Source organism: Exserohilum turcica (genome assembly GCF_000359705.1).
Source record: "Exserohilum turcica Et28A unplaced genomic scaffold SETTUscaffold_5, whole genome shotgun sequence".
Classification (NCBI taxonomy): Eukaryota; Fungi; Ascomycota; class Dothideomycetes; order Pleosporales; family Pleosporaceae; genus Exserohilum; species Exserohilum turcicum.
Window position 1 is genome coordinate 2,135,892 of NW_007360266.1, and position 13,439 is coordinate 2,149,330.

General features: G+C 55.4%; 3 protein-coding genes across 3 annotated transcripts; 1 reads left to right on the top strand and 2 right to left on the bottom strand.

Moving 5' to 3' along the window:
• Window positions 1-193: 193 nt before the first annotated feature.
• On the bottom strand, window positions 194-1,829 carry SETTUDRAFT_164903 (uncharacterized protein). Its single transcript, XM_008031076.1, has 4 exons — window positions 1,717-1,829; window positions 1,503-1,658; window positions 845-1,453; window positions 194-794 (listed from the first exon to the last, which is right to left on the bottom strand). The coding sequence occupies exons 1-4, from the start codon at window positions 1,739-1,741 to the stop codon at window positions 352-354; spliced, it is 1,233 nt and encodes a 410-aa protein (XP_008029267.1). The 5' UTR covers window positions 1,742-1,829; the 3' UTR covers window positions 194-351.
• A 220-nt stretch (window positions 1,830-2,049) lies between these two features.
• On the bottom strand, window positions 2,050-8,947 carry SETTUDRAFT_120495 (glycosyltransferase family 57 protein). The gene is made up of 13 exons (XM_008031077.1): window positions 8,826-8,947; window positions 8,676-8,754; window positions 8,419-8,612; window positions 7,869-8,365; window positions 7,682-7,821; window positions 7,324-7,634; window positions 7,192-7,279; window positions 5,866-5,931; window positions 5,752-5,810; window positions 5,647-5,695; window positions 5,400-5,622; window positions 5,331-5,347; window positions 2,050-5,273 (listed from the first exon to the last, which is right to left on the bottom strand). The coding sequence occupies exons 1-13, from the start codon at window positions 8,900-8,902 to the stop codon at window positions 2,457-2,459; spliced, it is 4,617 nt and encodes a 1,538-aa protein (XP_008029268.1). The 5' UTR covers window positions 8,903-8,947; the 3' UTR covers window positions 2,050-2,456.
• Window positions 8,948-10,604: 1,657 nt separating this feature from the next.
• On the top strand, window positions 10,605-13,079 carry SETTUDRAFT_93827 (uncharacterized protein; the record flags this gene model as incomplete). The annotated part of the gene is made up of 1 exon (XM_008031078.1): window positions 10,605-13,079. The coding sequence occupies one exon, from the start codon at window positions 10,605-10,607 to the stop codon at window positions 13,077-13,079; it is 2,475 nt and encodes an 824-aa protein (XP_008029269.1).
• Window positions 13,080-13,439: the final 360 nt, after the last annotated feature.

A 13,439-nucleotide genomic window follows, 5' to 3' on the forward strand; every position in this document is an offset into this window, starting at 1 on the left:
ACCCCACGCGCCATGTGTCGCATGCTGGCAACCTCTCCGAGCTTGGTTGGAGTGCCGTGACGCACCCCCTCCCCATTGCCGTCTCCTTACCGCCTTCGCCCGGCCCTTCTTGGCGCCGGACTTTGTGCTTTTCCCGCGTGCAGCAGCACACCGCAACACAGCTATACACTCTATCAACGCCTGGATTCGGGTTCCGGATTTCAGTCGTTTCTTAATCGTGGTCAAGTATATAGCTAAGTGTGTAGCTAGTTGTGTTTCCGCACACGGGTATCATAACTCCAAGACCCCCAACTGTAAGTACACAGCAACCAATGCCATCTCCCTTGCCCGCCGTCGTTAACCTGCCCTGCCTCATGATACTTTCTGCAAATGCCCGGGCAGTATCTGCCGAGGACCGCCAGAGCTGATGGTACTTTGCCTTCTGCTCGCCGATCCACTGTCCAGCCCAGCACTGAGCGGTGCTCCGAAACCCGCGCTCTGCGGGAAATGCTCGTTGGTTGCGCTCAGAGGCGCGCCCATTATGCCCAATGCCATCCCCCGTCCGGTGCTCGCATTATCTCCACCTGAAAACATAGACCCTCCGCCAGGCGGTGCTCCGAGGGCCGAGCGAATCATGCCTTTCATGCGTATATACTGGTATTTCGATCGTTGAGATGTGTGCGTATACGTTGCCATGGGACGCGGTCGGTGTCGGCCTAGGGCAGCCATGATGGCGTCTTTCTCTTCGTCAGAGTCGACGGCACCCGAGGGCTCAAGATCCTCAGGAAGGGGAGCGTTAGCATCGATGAGCGACCCTGAATACGTGTTAGCATCGGCTTTCTCCAGACGACCATGTAGTACATACGTTGTATCTTGGCCTGGTTCTTCTTTTGGTATTGCGCCAGCAACATGTCGTACGGCAAACTACGTCCTGGCACAGCTCGCTTGAGACCCATTGAATGGCTCTTGCAGGTCAGACTCCTGGCGCAGTATCCACCATTTGGCAGAGTCACACCACATTGCCTCTCAACGTCGACAGGTCCCTTGGGCTTTGCGCCCTTTTGCTTGGGTTCGTCCTTCTTCTTTTTCTTCGCATTGGGCGCCTTCTCCGCATCGTCATCAAGTTTGCGCTTCTTGCCCTTTTTCGCACCGTCCCCGTCCATGGAAGCGCCCTTTATGGCCGACTTGCGCGACTTTCCGCCCTCGTCATCTTCGCCCTTTTCTTTCCTAAGAGCGGCATCTTTGGCCTCCTTGGCCTCCTTTTTCTTCTTAAGTTTCTCTTGTTTCTTGTGGAGACATTCGCGGATATGTGCCGCCGAGGATGCGCGGAGGACTGGCCGTCTACAGTGTTTGCATTGCACGGTATCTACCTTGTCTTCCAATGGGCGGCCGCTGGGGAAGCCAGTGATGGTCTTCTCGTCAAGAGGGTTAATCACGGGTGAAGTCGTCGACGGAGCAGGTTTGTTCTCGACGTCTAGAAATCGCATTAGCAAAATACAAACAGTGGGAAGACGTGGCTATACTTGTCGCATCGCTCTCCTTCCAATTTCCCGATATCGATGCCTTAGGCACCGGTTTCTTGATCTTTAACCTGATCCTCGGCTTTTCGGACTTTACGACGCCTTTGACTATGCTTGTGTCTAGCAGACTGCCCATGCCCTCAGAGTTCGTAGGAGTTTCTGCAGTGCATTAGTGCCGACACGGATGTGGGATGCGGACACTGCGGCGCGAGCTCACCCTTTCGCGCTCCATTCGCGGCCATGGCTACGGCCTCGCAGCGACGCTCGACTCCTTCGGTGGTCTCCTGGGTACTCTTCAGGGTTGTCCGGAATGCGCTATCAATATCTCTGATGCCTGATTACTTCTGTGGGATGAGTTAAGATGGGGTGCGGAGGCGCGTGTCGTCAAGGTCGCTGATCGTGAAGCTGGCCCGGCGTGCACGCGCTAGTCCAAATCCGACATGTCATCACATGCGCGTGTATGGTTACCATGCAATTGGAAACAACTATCAACCAACAAAGGTTTTCAACATGGCGCGGAAAACAGTGCAGGCATATGGCTGTGTTTGGAAAGCCCATGATATTGTTGTAAAATACACTGGCCGGTCACTCATGGCAAATGCTCAACACCATACACCTGCGCATGGTGCTGCGTCTTGAAGACACTATGTACAGTTTTGAGAGACCCGCCCCATGCACAATATGCCTAGTGACTTCAGTATTAAACCCGCTAACTAGCAACGCCAGCGCGATGCCATGTCCTGCCAAACGCCTTGTAATGCAAGTGATGTACTCTGAGCGCCATTGCGCTTGGTATCAAAGCTCCGTAAATCGCCTAAATATGCTGTTTCGTCATTCGTAAAGACACGCAAGTTTTCTCAACCGCTTGTTGTAGTGACGAACGCCTTGCGAGCATGTTTCTGTACAGTGACCATGGCCTTGATCTGTTTCGTGGGCTGCGTACATCGAGAGACTAGGCTAGCGTCCTCGACTCTTGCTCTTGTTCGCCTTTGTAGGCTTTGCCTTTCCTTTTTTGGGCGGTTCATATTCCTCAAAATGGTTGTGACCGTAGTCATCACGCATGATACTGTTGGTCCAGCGGAGACAGCGGTCCTTGGGCGCCTCGTCAGCGTGCGTCTTATTCCGCGTCGACACTCGGGATCGGTTGTGGTCCTCTTCATCCTCCTCTTCCTCTTGAGGCTTGTTGGATTCTTCCAGATGTTTGCGCATCTTGACCATGTATTCTGCAATACGATCACGGAAGGCTTGCAGCTCCTTACGCAGTGTGCGCTCCCGTAATCCACGCTCATCAAGCCAGGCCAGCAGCTTGTCAATGTCGTCGGGGTCATCGTAGTATCCCCACTCGGTAGACGTCGAGAGATGCGTTGAGCCTTCCTCTCGCTCCTTGCGCTGCGGAACCGTGTAGCCGAAACGCTGCATGTCTTGAGAAAGGGCAGGCTCCTCCAGGTTTGGGCCGAGTTCGTATTCACTAGGACCCTGTACCCAGATGCGCCCGTTTGCGTATCCGTACTCGGCAGTCGAACTGTTAGGAACGCCGCCGAATGGCATCCCGTTGTGCTCAAACCAATAGTACTTGTTCAGGAACCGGTCTTTACCAAGAATCTTGCTGCGGTGCACCAGAGTCTCGCGCAGATCATCGTCAAGTTCGTTGATGTTGGCTTCGCAATCCCTAAGCTCATCCTTCTTCTTCTCAATGGATGCGAGGAGCTTTTCCCATTCCTTTTGCTTCTTGTTCCTCTCAGCCTCAGCCTTGGCCTTCTTGACCTTCTCTTTCCGCGCATCTTCAGCAGCAGCTTTGCGCTTGTTCTTGTTTGATGGGCGGGTCCTGGTCTTAGAAGTGGCAGCATCGTCTTGGTCATTGGCATCAGCCGCAGGCACATCCATGGAATCCTCGTTGACACTGGCCATGGATACGTCAGCCTCCTCGTTCGCCTTGCCATTACTAGGTGACGCTGGAGTGTTTTCAGGTAACTGAATCTTTCGCTCCAAGTCCAGCTTGCATAGATCGTCAGCCAGCTCTTTTCTTTTGCGCTGAAACTCAATCTTCTCCTTGCGCAGGCGAGTCATCTCCTGGGCGGCGGCAGTAAGCTGCTCGCGGAAGTTCTCGGTATTAACAGTCAGACCCAGCAGCATGTCGAGTGCCGAGATGCGGAGATTGACATCAAGGCTCTTGTAGTGTTCGGCGATGGTTGCGGCGGTGGATTCTTCCTCGGGCGGGACGAGTTGCGCGAGAATCTCATCACAAGCGTCCTTGCGGGTTGGGTCAAAGGAGAGGCGATAGAGTAATGCGACGACAATAGCCTGCCATCCGCCTTCAGTGAAGTTTCGCACCTTGCATTGCTCAACCCAATCGTATTCGGCGACAAATTCAGCAGCCTTATGGATTTCCTTTGGTGGTTCAGGTGTAGGTGTGCGTGCTTTCGCAGCGAGCTGTGCGACACCCGACTTCCTCAAGCTGGCTCGGGTTGTCCTGACTGGTGGCTCAGGCTCGGGAGTTGGCGTTGCTTCGCTGCTTGAGTCCTCGTCCGATGACTCTTCATCATCCATGTGTGGCAGGGAGCTTTGGATTTTTCCGGATTCGCCGATAATCTGCTTCAGAATGGCACAATGCATCTCCACGAACAGTTCGCAGTCGACCGTCTTGTGCGTGAAGCGCATGGCATCCACGAAATCATCAAACGTGAAAGAGTCGAGCATATACACAGTGTCGTGAACATTGAGCGTCTCCCAGATGCAGAGTAGTGGGCCAATGCTCTTCATCAGAATACCCGTCTTCTTTTCATCTGCAGGAGGCTCGACTCCTTCAGGAACATCGTCCGACAGGAACTTGAGAGGAGGCCGATTTACTTGAAGGCGGGGCGTTTTGATCTCCAGGTCTTCGCATGGATACTTGACGTATTCCACGGGGCGTGCCGGTGGGGGTGCTTGTTGCGGTTGTGGAAGGGTCGCAGGTCTGGATGGTGGCTGATGAGTAAAGCTAGTTGTGAATGGAAAGGTAGCCGGTGGGCCATTTCCAGGTGGAGGCATTTGCATCAGCTGCGTAGCAAGAGGTGGTTGGAGGGTGGGCAGCACGTGAGGTGGAGCATAGTTTTGCAGAGGCGGCGGTCCGCTGTTGTGGAATGGTGGCAAGCCGGTATTGTGAAATGGTGGCGCATCGACCAGATACTGCGGCGGGCCATTGACAGCGACAAATGGATGAGTTACGCCTTGCTGGGAGTACGGAGGGCCGTTTGCGGAGAAGTTGACGAAAGTTGGCTGGCCCTGTCCAGGAGGCGGAGGTGGCCGTGAGCCGTTCAGATGCGGGCTGTGGCCGTTTGTAACATGCGGTGGGTATGGCTGTTGGATTGGCTGGCTGACACCGTTGGGAATGCCTTGGGAGGCCTTCTTGGCAGCCAACAGAGCATCCCTTGTCTTGCCATCAGGCATCTTCGTTGGGATGTCGTAGCGCTTAGCGAAACTATCCTTGACCATCCATGGGGCGCCAATCCAATCCTCTCGCTTCAGTGCATTCCGGAGAAACGCCTTTAGGATGAGTTTAGAATATGTCTTCTTGTCTCGCTGAAGCTCTGATGCCTTGTATTTGGTAATGGTTTCGCCGGTATCGTCCATGGTGATGACATAAGTATACGTTCGGATACTATCGTCCATTGACTGGCCAGTGAACATGCTGTGTATCCGGCTGTTGTCTGTAATCTGTGTGATTTGACCGAAGCGGCGTGCATGGTCGCCTTCGACAGACACACGGTCATGTAACATGAAATGCTCCTTAAAGTGCTGCCAAGGCGTGTCAGTCACATGTTTCTTGGGGAATGTTTGACCCTATAGACATACATCGTATACGTCATTGACTTTGATACATGTTAGCAATGAACAGGTCCCGAGGATACGAAGCCGACCTACCTAGGTCGTCCATGCGATGATGGTCCTGGAACTGGACATAGTGAAGAACAGGAGATTTCAAGCCGTCAGGAAAGATGGTGTTGATCTCTTTGGAAGCTTCCGTCTGCACGGATGTTACCTCCTCGTCGGCCTTGACGAGTATTGACGTGGAGCCTACCTCGCTCTCTTGGGCCTCGAAATACGTGTAGCCTGAATGGCCGGTCGCTTGACACGTAAAGTTGCGCTGCCGTCTGGTTAGTCATGTTACGCCCCGCACTTCGATCTGTGGCTCACTTGCCTGTTGGTAGAAGTCCTGCCTAGGAATATGTTAGTAACAGCCTCGTTCCTGACGTCATTTTGTGGAATTTCCTACCGCTCAAGGTATCGCTCATAGTCGACAAAGACCTCTCCAGTCTGCTCAATGTACCACACCTAGCCACCGATTTTAGCATCTGTGCGATTTGGGTTGTTCAGGTGCGTGACGCACCTCGGAATTCTCGTCGAGATTTTTGGGTCGCGGCTCGAGTTTGACGGGTTTGCGCTTGAAGAGAACCTAGAGCATTCTCAGTCCATGTTCGCGTGTATAAAGCGACCCAGGATATACCATTTTGAAGGGAGCTCTAGCTCATGTAGGGTTCTCGGTCTCTGATGTGCCGCGTCGCAAACTTCGGAAGCGTCGCGACAGTCGAAACGCGTCCAGCTTGCTCGCTGGGGGCACAACTTGGGAAGAGGCGGGAGCAATGGCCCCTCTGGGGAAGGTTGTTGGACTGTGTATCTTTCACGCGTCAGAAAAAAGTCTCTCCAAATTGCAGTCGCACTCTTGGGAGATCCGAACAGCGTTCCGAGACGCGTCTTCCAGTTCCGAAAGCGCGTCCAGGCAATCTATTGCCAAGTTGGTGGGCGTTGGCGGCGCAGGAGGTGGGCAGGCGAGAGGTCGTGTGGAGAGGAATTGTCGGAGGGCAGTCAATGGGGACAAAAGCGAGTGGAGGGTAGTAGAAGAAGCCCATAGTCCCTTGGCGCTAGGTGCCATACTGGATTCGGCAAGGACCGCCTTCGCACCCTACCACCCACGCTTCGAAGCTACGCACCCCACTAACATCACAAGATCAGCGTATTTGGACTCGTTCTCATCGTCGAAATCAGTACTACCAGGCTGCAGCAGCTGTGCATCAATTTATTTCAATCGATCAAGAATCTTGCGTTATCAAGTTGCAGTGAAAGTCGGTCATGGCAAGCTCATGCCGCGAGCCACCTCGAGCAAACCCTTGGGCATGCTGACCCACTTGCTGAGACACGCCATCTTCATTCCCGCATCTAGTCACACACATGGGTGCTGAGCCACATACACCAGGAGAAGGGTTAATTGTCGAGGGCGGCGCGGTGTCTTGTTCACTTGGCAGGCTTTCTTACCCTATTTTGCCACTATCGTCCATGTTTGTCCCCTGTGCTTCACTGAAGCTGATGTTTACGGCTACCAGGCTCTCAGAAACAGGAGGGGAACTCGATAAGCCGACCTCCTCCCGAGACGTCCGCTCTTAGTCGACCCATGTGGCTTCATGGCATGCTTAATGAATTGGGCATGAGTCAAGTATGTATCAAGGTGGGGTGTTTGTAAAAGTTTGATGGATAGAAATTACAAGCGAAAAGCGTTTCGAGAAGCCATGCAAACAAAGTGCACAATGATTTGATTCTACAGGTTAAAGTATACTACCAGAAAGCCAACCCAGCTCCCTACCACACCAATGGCCGAGTAGGAACTCGTGAACATGAGCGGCAGGAACTCATAGCGGGACCCAAATACAAGACGGTGGACCAGCGAACAATACGCAATGAGGGGTATTGAAAGTGTTATGTAAAGGAGAGAGAAGCGATCCAGCAGAAATATTCGGGGTTTGGGTGATCTGACATGTCAGCGAATGGTTGAACACGGGCAGGGTGTACTTACGCCGGGGCTAGCCTGTCAAAAGAAATTAGGAACAAAACAAGCCAGAAGATGGTATAAACCGTCTTGACGGGAAATTCAGCCGCAGTGTAAAGGAGAGGAAACAGCGAGACATGGCCGGAGACGGCCAGAGGGCGAAAAGCCCCGAAATACCGGCGATCCTGGAGAGCTATCAAACTGAAGGGAATGATCACAAGCAGGATTGCTTTTTCGTGGACGTGCCAGCCAAAGAGGAAGGATGCGTAACCGCAGAGCGTCACAGCACCGACAAAAGCTTCCCAGGTGGGCTTGTAGAGGAGACGGAGAAGGACAGGCTAGGCAGCATTAGTTGAATCATTTTCAAAAATGGCTTTGTGCGTACTATCTGTGCGCCGAGCGTAAGCAAGAAGCAGGTCAATGGGACTATGTCTGGAAGCACGGCAAAAGATGTGTCCCCCACGAGACCCCGTGTGACGCTGTTCACTGCCTCTTGGTCCACATGCAGTCCAAGACGGGGAGCCACTGGTAGTGTTAGCATTGTCAAGCAATAGAGAGCAGCGGCTGCGTACAGTATATCAGGACTCGGTCCACAAACGAATACATTGCCCAAACGTTGGGTGCCCAGTAAGCATGGCAGAGCCCCCGCGAGAAGGGAAACAGGCGACGGAACACCTGCTCCAGCTGGCCCCAAAGCGCGAAAGGACCAAAGGCAGCTGCGAATATGGTAATAATGCCAACGCCCAGCTTGACACAGTTGAAGAATTGAATGGTCAAGTAGGGAAACGACGAGCGCTGCTTCAAGCAGTAGGCGCGCAGTAGATAGACAAAATACGCGGGGGCGAGATACAAGTAGATGTGCTTGAGGCACAAGAGGGCAGCAAAGAGCAGGCCGGACAGCAGGAGAGTCGAGTTGTTGCGTGCCAAGACCATGGACAGCACGAGGATGCCGTAGAGGAAGCCATTGTACTGGAAGTGAATGTGGTCGATGATCAGGAGCCCCGGGGACAGCAAGACGGAGAGTGCAGCAGCGTGGGCAGTGACTTTGGACTTGGACGTCTTCACGTAGCTGTGGTGAGCTTAGTAAAGCATGCAGCAGGTGGGGGTGCGGGATAAGAGTACAGATGCAAGGCATAAACCAAGACAAGCTCTGTGACTATGACGGAAGTGCGCTGGAAATAGACTGTCTGCCAGGTGTCGTATCGCAAATATTTGACATTGAGCAGGCCGGGGTCAGCATAGGGCGCTACCTGGGACATGAGCCACTCAAAGTAAGCAAAGAAAGGGGGGTAATCAAGAGTCCATTCCGAGGTTTTCTGGGGGTAGAGTTAGAGGCTAACGGGCACATGATGGCGGTGGGCGGGCGTGGCAGGGCTGACTTCATAGTACCACTCCTTGATGGGCAAGGAGTGCGTGAGGGCCAGCCAGTTGCGATGGACCTCGAAGTCGGTTGACTTGCTGGCGAGGAGAAGTCAGCGTGGCGGGCGGGCAGGCGGGCAAGCGACTTGGGTTGAATTGGTCAGACGTACTATGCGGGAAAGAGCAAAACCTTGAGCGCCGTGGCCACAAGGGCGCACTGCGCAATGGACGGATACAGCTCTGCCATGTGTAAAAGTGACAGCGGATGGAGGCAGCAGGACGCGAGACGAGAGCACCGAGCACAGATGCAGAAGCAGATGTCGGGGACGATCGTCGTCGGGGGTCACGTGCTCGCTTACGGGATACCCCTGCCAGTTGGCTGTCGAGGCGAGTGTCAGCCAAGCCTCACGACTGGCGTGCGAGGGGGACGGGGACCAGGAACACGGCAAACGACCAAATAAGCAAGTCGGTTTCCAGAAGCACGCAGGCAGGGGGTTTCGCATAAGTCGTGGCGTTTGACATTTGAAGCACGGCACGAGGAGTTCCCTCTTTGTTCCCCCGCCGGGCGTGGTTTGCGAAACAATGCACTGCACTGGGCGGCACGGCAGGGCACGTGAGCAGGCAGCCTGTCTATCTCTGGCCCAGATGGAACGTGGCAGGCTCAGAGCGGCACTAGCCCGGCGCCTATGCTCGAAACCGGAGCGCGAGATTACGGCATGGGCCCGTTTGGGGGCGTGGTTGTGGTTGTGGTGCTGAGTGCATGTGGTTGTGAGCGAGCGTGAGTGGGTGCGCGGGTGCGTGGGCGTCGTGGTATAGGATAGGATGGCATAGGATGGCATGGCATGCACTATCAGGCGGCTCGTCTAGTCAGGGACCGAATCTGCACCTGTGCAATTACCCGCTGGCTGCAGCCCGAGAGAAAGCCCGCCGCTACAGTCACACTCGCGCACATGTGTGCATTTTCTCTCGCGCGCCCTCGCGCGCCCGCCCGCCCGCCGTCACCACGCACCGCACACGGCGCACCCCCTCGCACAAGCGTGTATATGCGGCGATGCGTCGATGCGTCGATGCAGCCAGACAACTGCAGGGCCCGCGACCAGCCCCGGGGCGACTCAGTGGCAGGCATGCGCGTTTAAAATAAGCAGTGCGCTAGCTGTCCGCTTTTGGCCGCCTCATTTGCGCCTGCCTCCTAATGGGCCCTGCTAGTGAGCATTTCTCACCGACCTCTTCCTGCCTTCGCCTCCCCCACGGCTTCACGTCGCATCCCTCTTCTTCCAGCCCTTCATTCATTCCCTCCTCTTCTCCCCCGCATCGACGCTCTTGACAAGGCGCGCTTCTTTGCCCTTCCTTTCCCCCCCAGGTTCGCTCGTTTGGTGCCCGCATCAGACACAAGCCACCATCTTCATTCTTCGCCAGCTCCCGCGGCCACAGCTTTTAATTGCCCTCCCGCCGCGTCCGCCATTGCCCTTTTGCTCCTCGCCCCGACGCTCGTCTTGTGTCGTGTCGAGTCGAGTCGTGCCGCTTCGCCCAAGCCGTGTGTGCGCGCCCCCTCTGTCTCTCTCTCTCCCTCTCTCTCTCGGTATACCTGCAGATCCCGTCGAGTCGAGTCTTCGGCCTCGTGCCTCTTCAAAACACTGCGTCGCCAGTCCTGCACTGCCTTCCCACGCAACCATTGCGCCTTCCAACGTGCGTATCCTCGCAGTCCTGCGCCGAACCCCCCCGTCTCTGACCGCCGCTCCCCCTCCAGATTGCTCTTACGCCTTGTAATACCGCAGCATACTTCGCAACCCTCAGCCACCACACTGCAACCGGTTGCACCTTCCATCTTCTGCCCTACATATTTCGTCGTCCGGTCCAGCGAGTCCCGGACGCAGTAATACATCTTCACCACGGCGGTCCTCTCTCAAAACCCGCGGGACAGCTTCAGTCTGCCCCCGCACCTCCTCGACATGCAGCAGCACGACGGCACCCCCAATGCCCCTAGCGGCCCGCGTCTCCAGACCACGTTCCCCCGCCAGATGAACGGCGGCCACCACGGCTTCTCCCACGGCGCCTTTGCCACCAACCAGCCTGGCTACGGCGACCGCCACCCGGAGCGCGCCAACAACATGTCCATCAACACGGGCAGACTGAACCCGGGCAACCAAAACGGCGCCGACCTGCAGACGCCCGGAACCGGCTTCGACATGAACTTTACGCCTCTGCTGCCCTCGCAGCTGCTTCTCGGTAGCCCCTTCCAGCCCGGTTCACCCTCTGCCTTTGCCTCACCGCAATTCCAGAATTTTGCCCAATTCGCCAGCCAGAACCAATCGCAGCAGCAGAACCACCAGTCTAACCACGTTAGCAGCCCCTTGCAGCAGCCGCTCTCGCCCCAGCTCTACCAGAACATGGTTTCTCCCACGAGCGGGTTTTTCGGCGGTCCGCAGTCTCCCACGGGTGGATTTTCTGGTTTTGGTGCGCAGGGCCTGGGTGGGCTCGGCTCCTCTATGCCGATTGCCCCTGGCCTCGTTTCTGGAACTAGCAGGACCGTCTACCTGGGCAACATTCCCCCAGAGACGTCTGCCGAGGAGATCCTGGGCCACGTAAGAAGTGGCCAGATCGAGTCAGTCAGACTTCTTCCCGACAAGAACTGCGCCTTCATCTCCTTCCTCGACAGCAGCTCTGCCACGCACTTCCACTCTGATGCCATCTTGAAAAAGCTGTCCATCAGGGGCCAGGACATCAAGATTGGATGGGGAAAGCCCTCGCAGGTGCCCACTTCGGTAGCCTTGGCGGTGCAGCAGTCTGGCGCTTCCCGAAACGTCTACCTAGGCAACTTGCCCGAGGATGTTACCGAGGATGAGCTGCGCGAGGATCTCAGCAAGTTTGGCCCAATTGACACGGTCAAGATTGTGCGGGAAAAGGCCATTGGTTTTGTTCACTTCCTGTCGATTGGCAATGCCATCAAGGCTGTTTCGCAGCTCCCCCAGGAGGCCAAGTGGCAGGCCCCCAGGCGCGTGTACTACGGCAAGGACCGATGCGCCTACGTTTCCAAGACGCAGCAACAGAATGCCGCGCAGTACTTGGGCATTGCGCCTGGCTACGCCCATGTTTTGAACGGCGCGGACCGTGATATGATTTCTAATGCCCTCGCCCAGCAGTCTGTCGCTGCTGCTGCCGTGGCAACGTCGGCCGGCGGTGTGAACAACCTGGGTAACCGAACCGTGTACCTGGGCAACATCCACCCGGAGACGACCATTGAGGAGATTTGCAATGTGGTGCGTGGCGGTCTTCTGCACCACATTAGGTACATTCCCGACAAGCACATTTGCTTCGTTACGTTCATCGACCCTACTTCGGCGGCTTCTTTCTACGCTCTCAGCAACCTTCAAGGCCTAATGATCCACAACCGCCGTCTGAAGATTGGCTGGGGCAAGCACTCCGGTGCCCTTCCCCCTGCGATTGCTCTTGCCGTCAGCGGTGGTGCTTCTCGCAACGTCTACGTCGGTAACCTCGACGAGTCCTGGACCGAAGACCGTCTGAGGCAGGACTTCTCCGAGTACGGCGAGATCGAGCTGGTTAACACCCTCCGCGAGAAGAGCTGTGCCTTTGTCAACTTCACCAACATTGCCAACGCCATCAAGGCTATCGAGGCCATCCGAGGCCGCGAGGAGTACAAGCGATTCAAGGTCAACTTTGGCAAGGACCGATGTGGTAACCCTCCACGCCAAATGAGCAACCAGCAAGCCCAGGCTCAGCAGGCTGGCAGCGATGGTCTGCAGTCGCCGTCGCCTATCAACGGCCTGCACCCCAACCGTGCCGGCGCATCAGTCTCGCCCACCGGCTCTGGCGCTCCCGGCTCTGGCCAAAGCACCAACGGACAGTTTCCCTCTGTCCAAGCACCTGCTTCGGGCAACATCCTCAACTCAGGCAACAACAACAACCCGCTCATGATGTACCTCCAAGCCCAACAGCAACAGCAGCAGCAGCAACAACAGCAACAGGCAGAGGCTAGCATGCAACAGCAGCAAAACCAGCAGCAACAGCAGCAGTCTTTCCAGTCGCCTCAAGCTGCCTTTTACGGTGCTGACCTGAACACTCCTCAGCCGCATCACTCTCACAGCTCGCACCAAAGCACTTCGAGCTTTAGCCTCATCAACGGCACATCAACTGGTGGCTCTGGAACGACCACGGTTGGTGGACTCCTTGCGCCCTCGAACCTCAACTCTCGCGGCCAGCACTCTCGCGCCGTCAGCCTTCCCGCTTTCACCCAGGGCCCCTTCAACCACTCCATGCCTCAAACCCAGGCCCCTCAACAGGGATCTTTCGGCAGCCTGAGTTCGGGCATTGGAGGCTTTGGTAGCGGCAACAGCGGCTATGGCCTTGCGATCCAGGGCGATGGCGGTCTGCCTGGATGGGCCGAAGAAGAGGTTGGTGCCCAGTAGGCATCGCGGCCGTTTTAGATACTCGCCCATGTCATCTTGACACAAGCGATGTTTCACCTTCAACGACAACTTTCTGGTTACCCTCTACCACCTTCTTTCTCTTTTGATACTTTCTTTCTTTTTTGCTTTCTCTTTCTTTTTTTGGTTCTAGGGTACTTACGGAAAGGGCGTGGCTTTGTTGATCTGTCCTGGATCTGATTGTTCAACTATTTGTTGTAATTGGAAAATGCGCGCTTTGCCTTAATACTTGACCTTCCCACCTTCGTTTTATTTCTTCATGTTTGACATGTTTCTTCAATGTTTTACTTTAGATACCTGTAGGGATACCTAAGGGCAAGGTGGAGGGGTATGAGGCTAGAA